The sequence below is a fragment of the Pan paniscus genome, chromosome 1 (assembly GCF_029289425.2).
Source record: "Pan paniscus chromosome 1, NHGRI_mPanPan1-v2.0_pri, whole genome shotgun sequence".
Classification (NCBI taxonomy): domain Eukaryota; kingdom Metazoa; phylum Chordata; class Mammalia; order Primates; family Hominidae; genus Pan; species Pan paniscus.
The window spans coordinates 207,764,975-207,778,734 of record NC_073249.2 but is presented as its reverse complement, the minus strand read 5'-3'; the positions used below and the strand labels follow the sequence as shown (position 1 = coordinate 207,778,734).

The 13,760-nt window shown below is 55.4% G+C and overlaps 1 protein-coding gene across 2 annotated transcripts in view; it reads right to left on the bottom strand.

Moving 5' to 3' along the window:
• Positions 1–2,120: 2,120 nt before the first annotated feature.
• CAPZB (capping actin protein of muscle Z-line subunit beta) overlaps positions 2,121–13,760 on the bottom strand; it is a 146,623-nt gene continuing 134,983 nt past the window's right edge. The window contains exons 7-10 of one of the 2 annotated variants that reach the window (XM_034956949.4): positions 8,542–8,607; positions 7,711–7,787; positions 6,104–6,216; positions 2,121–2,961 (exon numbers count right to left, since the gene is read on the bottom strand). In XM_034956949.4, coding sequence (XP_034812840.1) covers positions 6,114–6,216; positions 7,711–7,787; positions 8,542–8,607 — 246 coding nt within the window. In that variant the 3' untranslated portion in view covers positions 2,121–2,961; positions 6,104–6,113. The remainder of the gene's footprint in view (positions 2,962–6,103; positions 6,217–7,710; positions 7,788–8,541; positions 8,608–13,760) is intronic. The other variant, XM_034956957.4, reaches the window with a different exon arrangement.

Here is a 13,760-nt window from a genome sequence, read left to right as displayed (position 1 = left end):
GGTTTCCTGAAGGGAAATCCCCTGAGAGGAGAGCGGGCCTGAGCCTCCAGGGGTGACTCTCAGGTGAGTCAGAGTCCACTCCACCTCCGCAGTTCTGTGGAATTACCACTGGCGTGCACAACAGCTCCCAGCCTAGCAGCCTCTGCTGCAGGACAGCAGGCCTCTGCTGTGACGTTCCAGGTGTGCCTGTCTCACTGACTTCAGGGGTGGCTGTTTTTCCCTTGCGACCTCAGTTCCTCTCATGTGTCCAAGGAAAGGCATTTTCCATTTGTCCAGTTTCTTCTTGAAGTGACAACTGCCAAAGATTATTTGCTTGGCCAAACTTTAGTCAGGCTCCTGAACCTTCCCCTAGGCCCACCTGTGTGCCCTTGTAAAACCCAGTTTCAGCAATCCCTTGCTAAGTCAATTTTACAAAAACGGCCATCCTTGATATTTTTTTTCTTTTTTTGAGACAGGATCTCACTGTCTCCTAGGCTGGAGTACAGTGGTATGATCTCGGCTCACTGCAGCCTCAATCTCCCAGGCTCAAGTGATCCTCCCAAATCAGCCTCCCAAGTAGCTGGGACGACAGGTGCACACCACCACGCCTGGTTTGTATTTCTTGTAGAGATGGGGTCTATGTTAACCAGGCTAGTCTCAAAGCCCTGGGCTCAAGCCATCCTCCCAACTTGGTCTCCTAAAGTGCTGGGATCGTAGGCGTAAGCCACCACACCTGGCCTCATCCTCCACCCCCGGCCCCAGGTGATGTCTGGTCACCCTGGCCTGTCTTCAGCAAGAATCCTGTTAGGTGTGTTTGGCCAGAAGGCCCCTGACCCCTGAGGTTTCCTCTGAGTCATTTTCCACCCACTGCTCCCCTCTGCTCCTTGGCTCTAATCCCCACCTGCCCGTGCTGCTGCACTCAGAGTTGAGCCCAATCTCTCTCCCCATCCACAAGACCCCACTGCAGTGGCCCCTGTACCTACCTTGATGATCCTGGATAAAACTTTACCATGAAAGAAAATGAAAAGCAAAACATTTGTTTTTCCAGCCCCTTGTGTGTGCCAGGCACCTTGCCAACATGACCCCGGGAGGCTGCAGCACCCATGTGCCCATGGGGAACGGCTCGCTGGGCCCTTCTGTGTGCCAGGCACCTTGCCAACATGACCCCGGGAGGCTGCAGCACCCGTGTGCCCATGGGGAACGGCTCGCTGGGTGCATCCCCTCACGGCTCACGGCTGGAGTGTGCCTGCGTTCTCCACCTGGCACTAGGAACTCGGGGCAGGGGCTTCTCTGCTGTCTGTATGCCACGGCACTTGCACTCCATAAAGATACTGCATCGGCCGGGTGCGGTGGCTCACGCCTGTAATCCCAGCACATTGGGAGGCCGAGGCGGGAGGGTCACCTGAGATCAGGAGCTCGAGACCAGCCTGACACACAAGGAGAAACCCCGTCTCTACTAAAAATACGTTAGCTGGGCATGGTGGCACATGCCTGTAATGCCAGCTACTGAGGAGGCTGAGGCAGGACAATTGCTTGAATGTGGGAGGCGGAGGTTACGGTGAGCCAAGATCATGCCATTGCACTCCAGCCTGGGCAACAAGAGTGAAACTCCGTCTCAGAAAAAAAAAAAAAAAAGATGCTGCATCAGACCCAGGGACCTCAAACAGATGGGCTGGCCAGGTTGTGGAGCCCGCTGATTGGCCACGGACAGATGGGGGGATGGTCTCGGCAGGGACTTTGAGATCTGCTTCAGATCTTCCCTGGGGCATTTTGGAGGGTAGAAGGCAGACTCTGTGGCTCTGTGCAGCCTTGGCTGAGTTACTGCAACTGAGCCTCGGCTGCCTCACATTTGTACTAGGCACAGTGGGAAGGCGGCGGGAGGTGCGTGTGGCGGCCCCAGAACAGTGTTTGCTGGTGCTTCTGCCCTCCAACGGCGGAGAGCGGAAAGGGACAGGGACTCTGCACCTCATCACATACCTGGTATGTTTTTAGGGCGGCGGGGCTGGGGACCGGACACTTCCTTGCTGCCGTGAGCGGGGCCCACACACGTCCCAGCTTGGAGCCAGCGCACGGCCACGGCACGGCCACACGCGCTCGGAAAGTGAGGCCGGCGAGAAGGAACACAGAAGGCCAGCGCTAACTGCGTCCCAGTTTCTTTTTATTGATTTTTTTTTCTTTTCTTTTCTTTTTTTAAGTATGGAGGCTCAAGTATAAGATGTAGATTTTTTTCTTAAGCTTTACAAAAAAACAAAATAAAACAAAAACCTCCTTTTGCATTCCATAGAAATTGACAGAAAAGCACCTGGCCGGAAGAGCGGAACGGTCGGCGGCCCCCCCCAGCCCCCACCCCGCGGCCTCCGTGGGACGGGCGAGTCTGCGCAGGACGGCACCGAGGGCCACCTCTGCTCCCAGAGCTGTCCCCTGTCCCCACGACCCCCAACCCCAAGCAACTCCCAAACACACACGGAATAAGATTTCCAGTTTTTCTTCTCTTTCACACACCACAGTTAGTTCATAAAATTTTTTTGTTTTACATTTTTTACACCAATGTAACAAAAAGGTGGGAGGGAAGGGAGGCTGGCAGACAGTGGATTTTATGCCTATAAATGGGGGGACAGCGAGGAAGACGGGGGGCCCGGGTGAACAAAAACCACACGGTCTCTATGGAAATGTGGAGAGAACTGAGAGCGAGGTGTGGCGGAAGCAGGTTCGGAGCCGGAGGAGGGTGGCTATCGGCTTTATTCTCAGGGAGAGATGGTGCTGTGCGGTCAATGATGCAGCTGTTATGTGACCTGTCGGGGAGGGAAGGGACGAGGGAAGGGAGCAGAAAACGAGTTTTCTAAGAAAGGAATCTAACGAGTGCACGGCGTGTCTGGTTAGCATGAAGCAGAGGTTTAGCATTGCTGCTTTCTCTTCAAAGCCTCCACCAGGTCATTCTTCAGAGCTTCTTGTTTTGATTTGTCTGCAAAAGTCTGCACAGACCTGCAAGGGAGGAAAGGCGTTATCAGCAGATTGAATAGGGACTGGTGAGGCGGTGGAGGCCTGGGGGCCACCATGCCAGTGCCTGGCTGATTTGCCGCATGGACCCGCCTCCTGGGGTGAGGCTCTGGGTCACTGGGCTGGGCATCTGCCCCTCTCAGAAAGGGGCAAAGGGGCACATGGCCGAGACCTGCACCCTCTGCACCTTGCCAGGCCCTGTGGGGGTGGCATATGGCTTACATGGACAGGTGCTCATCTCTGCCCCTGGCCACCGGTGACCCGGCCATAGTCCCTAGAACCCTAAGTTCACTCCTCTGTGTGTAGGCCCCTATGTCACCCTAAGCCACAAGGTGGCTTCTGGGCTTCCAAACACAATGGAACAAAGCCCCTCTGCTTCAGAACAGCTACCCTGGGTTGCTGGCTGGGGACTCAGGCCAGGGGCTAAGAGGGGAGGACTCCGGGGCCATGCGGGTTCCTCTATAAAAGCTTCCCCCTTGCCCAGGCCCTGCCCAGCAGAACAGCCTCATTCCTCACCCCAGGAGTGCAAGGTGCAGCATTATCCCACCCTTGGGAGTGGGTAAGAACCAGTGTCTCCGCGTGTCTGAGCACACTGTGTTCATGGCCCACGCAGCAGGTGCTTTCAGGCCTCTGCTGTGAGGCACCATCCGCTGTTAACTTGGCCCAGAAAACCCCTCAGCCTGGATTGCAAAGGGCAGCACAGGACAGCCAAGTGCCCCTGGGATCCCTGCTGTCAAATTCTGGATTTGTGGGGAAACGTTCAGAGCGACCGCATTCACGTATGTGTGGGGACGCTCATCAACAAAGCCAGAAACAATGAAGGCTTATGGAGATTTCACAGTTTACAAAACGCCTTTCACATATATTATCTCATTTAATTCTCACAGGCATCCTGGGGAAGTCTCAACTATCAACCCGGCCGGATGTGGTGGCTCAAGCCTGTAATCCCAGCACTTTGGGAGGCCAAGGCGGGAGGATCATTTAAGGTCAGGAGTTCGAGACCAGCCTGGGCAACATAGTGAGACCCCATCTCTACAACGACAACAACAAAAAGTGAAGTCAAGGCTTAAAAAAGAACAAAGCTATCAACCCAATTTACAGATGAGGAAACTGAGGCTCAGAGGAATGCCCCCCTAGCACTTCTTTAATCATTTTGTCAAATTTACCCAACATATTGGTTAGGCAAAGACTTCCTAAATGTAGGTTTTATAACAGTTTAGAAGCAGTGGAAAGAGTGGGTAGAGGGCTGCTCAACAAGAGTGCTACGGAGAGTGCACTCAGCCGGACTCTCACGTTTGATTCACACCAGCCATGGGAAGGAAGAATCAGAAAAATCAATCCCCAGAAGCAAAAATGGGCAAATGGAAGTGAAGCAGGGCCCAGGAGAAGCAACAGCACCCAGACTGAGTTCTGGCTACCAAATCCCTACAAGTCACAGGAAGAGCCCTCAAAATACTCAGCAGGTGCCATAAGACAAGACCTGGAAGCAAGCTGCATACAACTGAAAAAACTCCCAGGAGAAACGCAGACATTTGGTTCATGCTGGGGAAATACACGTTTCTGAGTATCTTCCCAGGACTGTCCCTGGCTCTGTGGCGGCCAAAGGCATCAGCCCCCACGGCCCCCAGGCTCCAAATCTCAGCCGATTCCCCAGGGGCTTCTTGCCAAGCTCACAGCGGGAGGTCAACATGGCCAGCGGGAGATGCGGCGGGCAAAGCAGCAGCGCACAGGACCTCTAGCCTGGGTGGTCACTGGCTCTTCTGGGAAGGAAGAGCCAAGCCCGCCAGGTCTTGGCTGGATCACACGAAGGAGAAAGTTCCAGAGCCAGAATCAAGTTAGACACAGGAAGTTAGAAGTGAAATGGTGGAAGGCGGAAGGAGCAGGGGGCTTATTTAAGGGACAATGCTTGGGAAGGTCACGGCCAAGCAACCTCGAATCAGCGCTTGGAGACAGTGCTCGACTCTGTGGGAGGGAGGAGTCATCTTGAGCAGACCTGGCTGCCAGGGTTTCTACGCCAGGACGCCCCCAGTGGGCGGCCAGGGAACTGCACCATCACGGTGTATCTTAAAAAGGGTTTTTTCTCAATGCCATGATGGAAATGCCTGATGACCACACTGTGAGGCTGACCCGAGTCGTGGGCCTTAAGTTGGCACACACAGACCAGACTGGTGCACTTAAGTCCCACGGCCAAGGAAAAGCAGCTCCACCTGGTTTTCTAAGTGCCTGACCCCACCTCCACCTTGGAAAGTCTGCTGCACCCCTTCTGGGGTGGGCCTTCAGTGCGGAGCCCCTGGACCTGGGCTCTGCAGCCCCAGCTGGCAGGGTTCCAAACGCCTTCTTTTTACAAACAAGTTGCCCTCCTGCTCTCCAGGGATGCTGCCTCCTTCCCTACATCTGGATCTGTCACAAGCTCAAGTCATGGTTCTTGGCCATTACCAACAAGCAAGACTATTTTCCTTTCCATTAGCGTAACCTGTTTAAAGGAACAGCTGCAGCTCGTTAGGGGCGGAAGGTTATGCTGGTTGTGGCCGAGTCGGCACTGGGCGTCCAGGCAGCTCCAGCAGAGCATCTGGGCCGGCCAGGGTGGAGTCCAGCCCTGACTCTGCCCTCCAACCCCAGAGACTCAGAGATCAGAGAGTGAGGTCACCCCTTCCAAGCCAGCTAGCCCTGGACAGCCAATGTGCCGCTGAGCGGGGGGGGGGGGGGGGGGCTTATTTGGCTTCTGGGATCCCTGCACCAGCATCAGAGGCTCCTCTGAAGCATGGGGGGGTGGACGACAGGCAGACCCCTGCCCTGGGGACAGTCAGGCCGGTGCACACAAGTGGCTGCTGCTGGAGAGGCAGCATCCATCCCTTGGCCTGGGCTTCTTCAGAAGCAAAAGCCAAAAAATCAGCCGTCTTCCCCACACCCAGCCTCCACCCAGAGTGGAAAGCACACACACGTGATAGGTGCCGTGTTACACGGGGCCGAGGCTACACGGGAATGTGGCTGTGCACCGGCCGGGAGCACACGTGGGGGTTAGTGGTGGTTTAAATGGCCGCGGAGCAGCAGCCGGACCGGCAGGGTCTCGGCGGGTTGGTGAGTCCTGTTTTAGTGGGGAGGGTCTCGCGGCTCTCAGGCAGGGTACCTGGATCGGCTTAATTATCAGGCTGGATGTAGATCTGGCGCTGGGTCAGCACTTGAGAGAGCTCCCTCTGCAACTGCTTAAACTTTTGGTTGTCAGGGATAGCATCAATAGATCTACAGAGAGTGTTCAAGATGAGTGGAGTGGGAGGGAAGAGAACGACGAGAAGCCAGGAACGCAGGGGGCCACAGCTGAGGAGGAAATTCAGGGAGACCCACGAGGCGGAAGGGGGGATGCCGTGGCGGCTCTGGGGTGTGGAGTGGTATCGCCGCTGCAGAGGTCCACGCTGGCGGTGGTCGTGGTATTCAGGGGCTCGCCACCACCACCCGCAGGCTCTTCTGCTTCTCTCCCCCACTTCCCAGCCACTGCCTGGGGACTGTGCAGGTTGGCTGGGCGGGAAAGTGTGTTTGGTGTATCGGGCAGTGGCTGCCGGTGGCAGGCCTAACGCCAGGGACCACTGGGCTCTAACCCTGTCACAGGTCACGAAGACCAAGCCTCCCCCAGGTGGGCAGGAGATCAGAAGACAAGGGTCCAAAGAGGACTCCTCCTCTGTTTTAAAACTGTAAAGCAGGTGACTGAAATCTGTCGCCCATCCCAGTCCACGCGCTGGGGCAGCCCCAGGACTGCAGCCTGCCTCTCCTCTGGGCTGGGCTGTGAGAGCTACACCACGGCAGTGGGTGAGAGGGCTGGCCGCTAAAGGCATAGCACAGCCTGACTCACACGGTGCTGCTGGACTGCAGAGCGTGTTCTAGATTCATCATCTCAGCCGACCGTGCCTCCTCGACTGGACAAGGGCCTCTGCGAGGAGTGCCAGAGGCCATGCAGCTCAGGATGACAGAGCTTAGGGGAGATCCCGGCCTCCTGACTCTCCTGACTCCAAGGCCAGTGCTCCCTCCACAGCCGTTTACTGCCCCCAGCTGGGCTCTGGCCTCATGTCAGAGGCCTGCCTCTTGCTCTGTCCGCCATGGACCTGGAGGGTCCAGAGAGCCCCTGGCTTTTGTTTGGGCTGACACTGCAGAGCTGAGGGCACGAGGTGGGAGGGATGGTGCAGGACACTGGTCACTGGCAGCAGAGCCCTGGCAGAGGACGTTAGAGAGGCTGGGGCCCCCTGAGAACGCCCAGGCTGAGGGCCCTGCCTGCATGTGGCGTCAGGGAGGCTGGGGGCCTGAGAAGGCCCGGGCTGAGGGCCCTGCCTGCACGTTGCCCTCTGCTGTCTCGGAGAGCAGGCCAGCCAGAGGCGGCCGGGCTGCCCGGAATGTGGTGTCATGGCTCCCCTAGGCCCAGGCTGGAGGGTGGGGAGATTTTTGAGCGGGGACTGACAAACTGCAGGGCTGAGGAGGCTCCGGGGGGCAAGGGCACCAATGGCTGTTAGGGTGAACGTGCCCCAGGAAACAAATGGTGCAGGTAGGGACCGACAGCTGCTACGAAGAGTGCAGATGACACATCAGGACTTTACTTTCCAAAATCAACATAATGATCATCCCAGAAGAGGGGCACTGCAGCCTACCAATGAGGACACCGAGGCCCAAGACCACACAGCTAGTAACTGGCAGAGCCAGGGTTCAAATCCCTCTGTCTGCTTCTAAAGCTTGTGCTTTCTGGTACATTACCTCAGCCCATTGACGATATCCTTTGTTTTTCCAAAGTAGATCTCGTTCAGCGTACTTCTGATTTTATTTTCCATGTCCTGGAAGGGAGGTCGGTCAGCGCAGTGGCAAAAGGTCAGGAACCCTGAGGCCCACGCCCTCCCTCCACCCGCCAGCCCTGCAGTCCCCAGTGTGGCCACTGGAGGGTGGCACATGCCTGCTCTGGGGCATCAGTGAGCGAGCTCCAGGCTGCCAAGACCCCACCTGCCATCTGTGCTCCCGGCGCCTTCCCGTCCACAGTCCACAGGCAGGGAGGAAGCCAGTACCCAGGGATTGGCGGCCAGCTCTGCCCATGCCTGGGAGCTGCTCTAAACCACATCACCACCCCTTGGGCTCCCCACTAATTTTGTGAACAATTCTGTGAAACCCAAGAGCACCTCCCTGCCTTCCTAAACAACGTGGTGACAGGAGGGCCAAGGCAGCCGCAACTGAAGCCACACCAGGGCCCACTGGCATTCCTGGGATCTGCTTCCTCTCCCAGCGCAGGGCCCTGTTCACACCCAGGCGATCAGGGGAGACAAGACCTAGTGCGCCCCAGAGCCAGCGCCTGAGCAGAGTCTTCTGGGAGCCCAGGTCTGGGGGTGGAGCAGGAGGTGGCCCTGAAGCTGGAGCCTGCTGGCATCCAAATCAGAGGCTCCAAAAATATGAGGCCAGGGCAAAATCCAAGAAGCGCTCTGCCGGCTGCTGTGGAGCTGAGAGAAAGCAGCAGAGAAGGAGGCCAGCACAGCGGCTCCGGGGCTGCAGTGTCACTGCTGTGGGTCAATGCAGGAGCTAGCCAGAGCCCAGGCCACTCACCTCTACCAGGCGCCCGATGTTGGCTATGTGTGGGGAGCAGTCACTCACAGTTTCATCCTTCTCCATCTGCAAAAGACAGAAACATTCCAAGTCAGAGAAAGCCAGAGCTTTCTGAGAACGGCAGACAGCCCACCCTACCTCCACGGTCTGCAAAGAGCCTATTGTTCCCACCGCAGAGCCAGCTGCAGGTATGACAAGGCCAGTTTTGCAGCCTGGGAACTGAAGCACAAACCGACTTCAGTTTCAGACCATAAAGAGCCCAGAGGGCAGAAGCCCAGAGTCCCCACTTCCAAGGGAGAAGATTTTGCTGCTGCCCATGGTAGAGCAGGCAGATGCCCAGTGCCACAGCAGCAGCCCTTGGCAGGCACCAGCTCACCCGAGTCAACTGGAGAAGACTCGCTCGGTTTGTCTTCAGGCCTCTACTGGCAGGCGCAGGCCCACGCTGGGCCATCCACCCCAGGTTCAGGGCCTGACACTGCAGGGGAAGCTTCTGTGCTGCTGCTGCGCCGTGGCGCTCCCAAATGGTGGCTTTGGGGTGCCATCTGCTGCAGTCTCGCAGGGAGGGACAGACAACCTCTGACGGAGACTTCGGGCCAGAGGGATTCAGTGGCTCACCCTAGTCATGCAGATGGCAATGGCAGAGCCTGGGTCAAACCCTTCCTCGCACCAGGGCCTGTTCGTTCTACTCTGCGAGGGGAGTTTGAGCAAGAGAGTCTCAATACAGACTCTGAGGTTATGAGGGGGGCAGCAGCACTCAAGCCCCATCTCCTCTTCCCAAGCCCAGGAAGAACTGGCTCTGACCCAATCATCTCAACTCGGAGGAGGGAGGAAATGGAGGCAGGTTAGGGTAGAAGGAATTCGGCACTTTCCCCCGAATTTTTTCTGATCTGAAGCCTTATTTCCCTGACAAGAATATAAATTCTTTCAGGAGAGATGTGCCTGCCTTATAACGCACAGGGTACCTGGAAGAGTGCTAGGAACATAAATGCTCAACGTTACTACACTGAAAACAGGAATACGCAGCTACCATGACTGATGTTGTTGAAATAAAATGTGGGAAGCTGAAATAAATAATCAAGAAAGAGGAAGAAAAGAACAGCATCAGAAAGGGTAGAGTTCAAAATGAGACCAGGCCCACAGAAGAAAAACCAGCAAAAGGCGGGTTCCTCTCTTTGGAACCAGGAGAACAGGGTGGAGTCTGGGGGGAGATACTGTCTCAGAGGGTACGGGCTCTGTTGCTTCTCATCTATTTCTACATCTCCTCATCAGGGAGACTGACTTTCAGGCTGTGAAAGGTGGAACCAACCTGGTTAAGAGGGGGTGAGCAGAGGGCAGGAGAGAACCAAGCCACTTTAAACGACCAGGCTTCCAGGGTTGGGCAAACCCGACCTGTGATTGCAATCCTTGACACTGGGGGCGGCAGCACTGACCCAACTTTTGTCTTTTTTTTTTTTTTTTGAGACGGAGTTTCGCTCTTGTCACCCAGGCTGGAGTGCAATGGTGCAATCTTGGCTCACTGCAACCTCTGCCTCCTGGGTTCAAGTGATTCTCCTGCCTCAGCCTCCCCAGTAGCTGGGATTACAGGTGCCCACCACCACGTCTGGCTTTTTTTATTTATTTATTTATTTTATTTTTAGTAGAGACAGGGTTTTGCCATGTTGGCCAGGCTGGTCTTGAACTTCTGACTTCAGGTGATCCACCTCCCTTGGCCTCCCAAAGTGCTGGGATTACAAGTATGAGCCACTGCACCTGGCCGACCCAACTTTTGTCAAAAAAGGAAGAATGACCTCTGCAAGGAAACGCTAGCTCGAAACTGATCCAGACAACAATTTTTGATGGGATCGTTAAAATCATCTGCTGGCACATTTTAAACTCAGAGATCATGAGGAGCCAGCCAGGCTCACTGTGAACAAGCCCTGCACGAGAGCACTTCTTTTCCTGTTTTGGTGGGGATGCTGGGCTGGAAGAAAACACAACTACTTAAATAGGGTCGCATCCTTCTGGCAAGTTCCCATCTACCATCCTGCACCTGTGGCTGAGAGGAAGGGCAGGATGGCGCCTCTGCCGATAGGGGTAGGGACCTGGCCACATTTCCACAGCCCCCCACCCACTCCCCTCCACACCTGGTCAGGGTCAGCTCGCTGGCAACACCGACCCACCAAAAATAGAACCATTTGTGCACTGCATACATTATGTGGCCCCCTGTAGCAGTCTCTGCCTGCCCTTGGTCAACTTGTTTCTCCAGGACTTAAGTAAAGGCCCAGCTGAGACAATGACCAGCTTCCTATCAACAGTGTCAAGGGTTGAGATGGTCACAGGGTTAATATGGAACCCGGAAACCTGGGCTAGCTACAGAACGAGAGCAGCAACTTGGAATGGAGCCAGGCGGCAGCCACCTTTTTCCATCTCAGCTTCCTAGGAACCCTGTTTTAAACCCAAGGAAACCGAAGCTTAAAGAAGCAAGAATCATACAGCACTGTTAGATTCCGACGCCTTTGCTCTTCCTACTTCACCATGCCAGTTAAATGTACCAGGGCAAATGCAAGCCAGATATTTAGGCTCAAGGGTACATTTCATGCAGTACAAAATGGGGAACTGCTGACTTGCAAACAGTTCCTATGAAGAGACTTGTGGTTTTTAGATAATTTCAAGTTTGACAAGGACGAGATGTTGCTACTAGGAAAGCTTTTGTGCAACTTTAAGGTGCATAAATGACACTATTCCTTGTGCCCAGATAAGGGGCAGCATTCCCACCCCATCGCATGATGAAGACACTGCAGCTGCCAGTTTCCATCGCTTGCTTGGGAAGGCAGTGGTTCCCCTCTGTTCTGTCCTGGCCCAGCTACATCTGCAGGGCTGGATTCAGTTTAGGGCACTTTTTTTTTTTTTTAATTTTCTTTTAAGAGACAAGGTCTTGCTATGTTGCCCAGGCTAGACAGGAACTCCTGCAATCCTCCCACACAGCTGTAACTACAGGTGTGTGCCACTGTACCCTGTACCCTGCTAAGGCACTGGGTTTTAAAAGCCTTGAATGAGTTAGCGTTCATCTGCTTAAAAGGTCTGAACACCCTGACACCAAGAAATGGGAAAGAACTAGGGCTATCCAGGCCTGGCGGTGGTGGGTGGGGAGGGATGTGTGTGTGCTAGGGGAGACACAAGAGATTCTGGCAGGCTCTGAAGGTCTGCTGTCTGCCAGGGGAACAGACCCAACCTATGTCGCTGTAGATGGCAGAGGGGGGACCGAGCAGTGAGAGAACATCACGGCTCACTGGGCTGGACTCGGTCTGTTCTGATAGAGCTGTCCCTGACAGGCGTCTGCTCACAAAGCAATGTGGTCTGGGAGACCAACGGGTCTGAGAAAACGGATGGCATCTGACAAGGAGGGGGTCTAGGTGAGGGCAACAGTCCAGAACCTGCTGCCTCCCAAGTCATAACAGTAAATATCTGCAGAAAAAAGACATCTGGTTCTGGCAAGGCTGTTTTATTGAGGACTAGTGGAAAAGAGGGAGAGAAATGCTAGAAAGACCGGCTTCTCTGCTCCCATCTGTCTTGGCACGCTCTGGCGAGTCATCCTGAGGAATCTCGACCCTCAGACCCCAGGGGGTCTCCATAAAACAGGAGTAGTGAGAGTGCCCATGAGCTTGAGAGTGACAGTTCTCATTTCAGGTCTAATAAACACACCACCCTCGGCAGCACTGGAGCGTCTGCTGGAACATCATCTTTATCTGCCACTAGCAAAACCCTGGTGCCAAGACGACGGGGTGGGCTGTCTGCTCAACAGGAGCTGGGGAGCACCCTCAGGAGGGAGGGGGCTCCATCCACCCAGCTTCAAAAAGAACTTTTGCATGCTGGCCCCCGGGGACTGTGTGTTCTCCCAGACGTGAAGGTGGTCACTGTGCCTAGGCTCAGGGCTGGGTGGAGTCAGCTCGGCAGGCAGGGAAGCCTGGGGGTTGGATGGAAATGAATGAGGTCCTTCCAGCAAATCAGTCCCTCCTCCTCCCCGGCTCCATGTGGACAGCAGATTCCCGGCCACCCTAGGGAAGGGATGAGGGTTTTGAGCTCACCGTGGGCCCCATTTTAAATGGGTACCAACAGCCCAAAGAGAGGCCGCGGCCATCGGCAAAGGTCCTGGGTCACCTGGGCAAGTCCAGTCACATCAGCAATTTGGCCTCTTGGTTACCATCTTTGTGTTTCAGAATCAAGAGCCATCTTACAACAAACAGGCGAAACCCCTTAGCCAACGAAGGTAGAAGAGGTCAGGTGGAGGAGAGGGCTGGGTCTTGCAGTGTGCGACACTGTCCCCAGGAGCAGACTGATCCCCTAGAACACAGGCCCCCCTCAGCCCATGGCAGGGAAGCTGAGCCCACGTAAATGGCCACGCAGCCGCTGGGGAGGGAAGGAGAAAGGTGCTTGGGGAGTGAGGGGCACAGGGCTCGGTGCACCTGGCCATATTTCCACAGCCCCCTTGCCCGCCCCTGCTCACTCCCCTCCACACCTGGTCAGGGTCGGCTCGGTGGCAATACCGACCCACCAAAAATAGAACCATTTGTGCACTGCATATATTATTACATCCTTATAAAAGTGGCTGCCGGAAGGAAAACATTTTTATGTGTTGTGGCTGCAGATGTTCCACAAGGTGGTTCCAATGGCGTCTGAAGCCGGAGCCTGGCCCGTGTGTCCCCAGCAGGCGCCTCTCCTCCTCCCCATGGCCCTAACACAGGCAAGTGTTTGGAAGCTGGCAGCCTTTCCCCCAGAGGGGATATATTACACCTCCCACTGCCACGCGGGATCTTCTAGCGCGACCCGCAGGGCGTGGCCCTAAGGCATGGGCCCCACTCACCAGCGCTGAGGCCCCGCAGCTCCTGTGCCGCAGCCCGAGAGGAAAGGGCCTGGGCTTGTCTAGGCCTCCATTTCTTTGCCTTCACCTCGCACTAAATAAACAAATGTACACAAAACGCCTAGAGCAGGACTTGCCAGAATGGCAGCTCTCACCGATTGTCAAAGCACAGCTCCATCCCCAGCACTCTTCTGGCCTCTGGCATCCTCCTGGTCACCACACTGTGCTGTGGGTTGGAGGTCAGGACCCGGCATGCAGCCAGGCCAGAAGAAGGTGGTCAGACGGCCTCCCAGGGAAAGTTACGGTTGCCCAGTTTAGGAAAATTTTGAATCTAGAATTGTACATATTCAAAAAGCCTCTCCTTGCAAGATATATGGTAGTA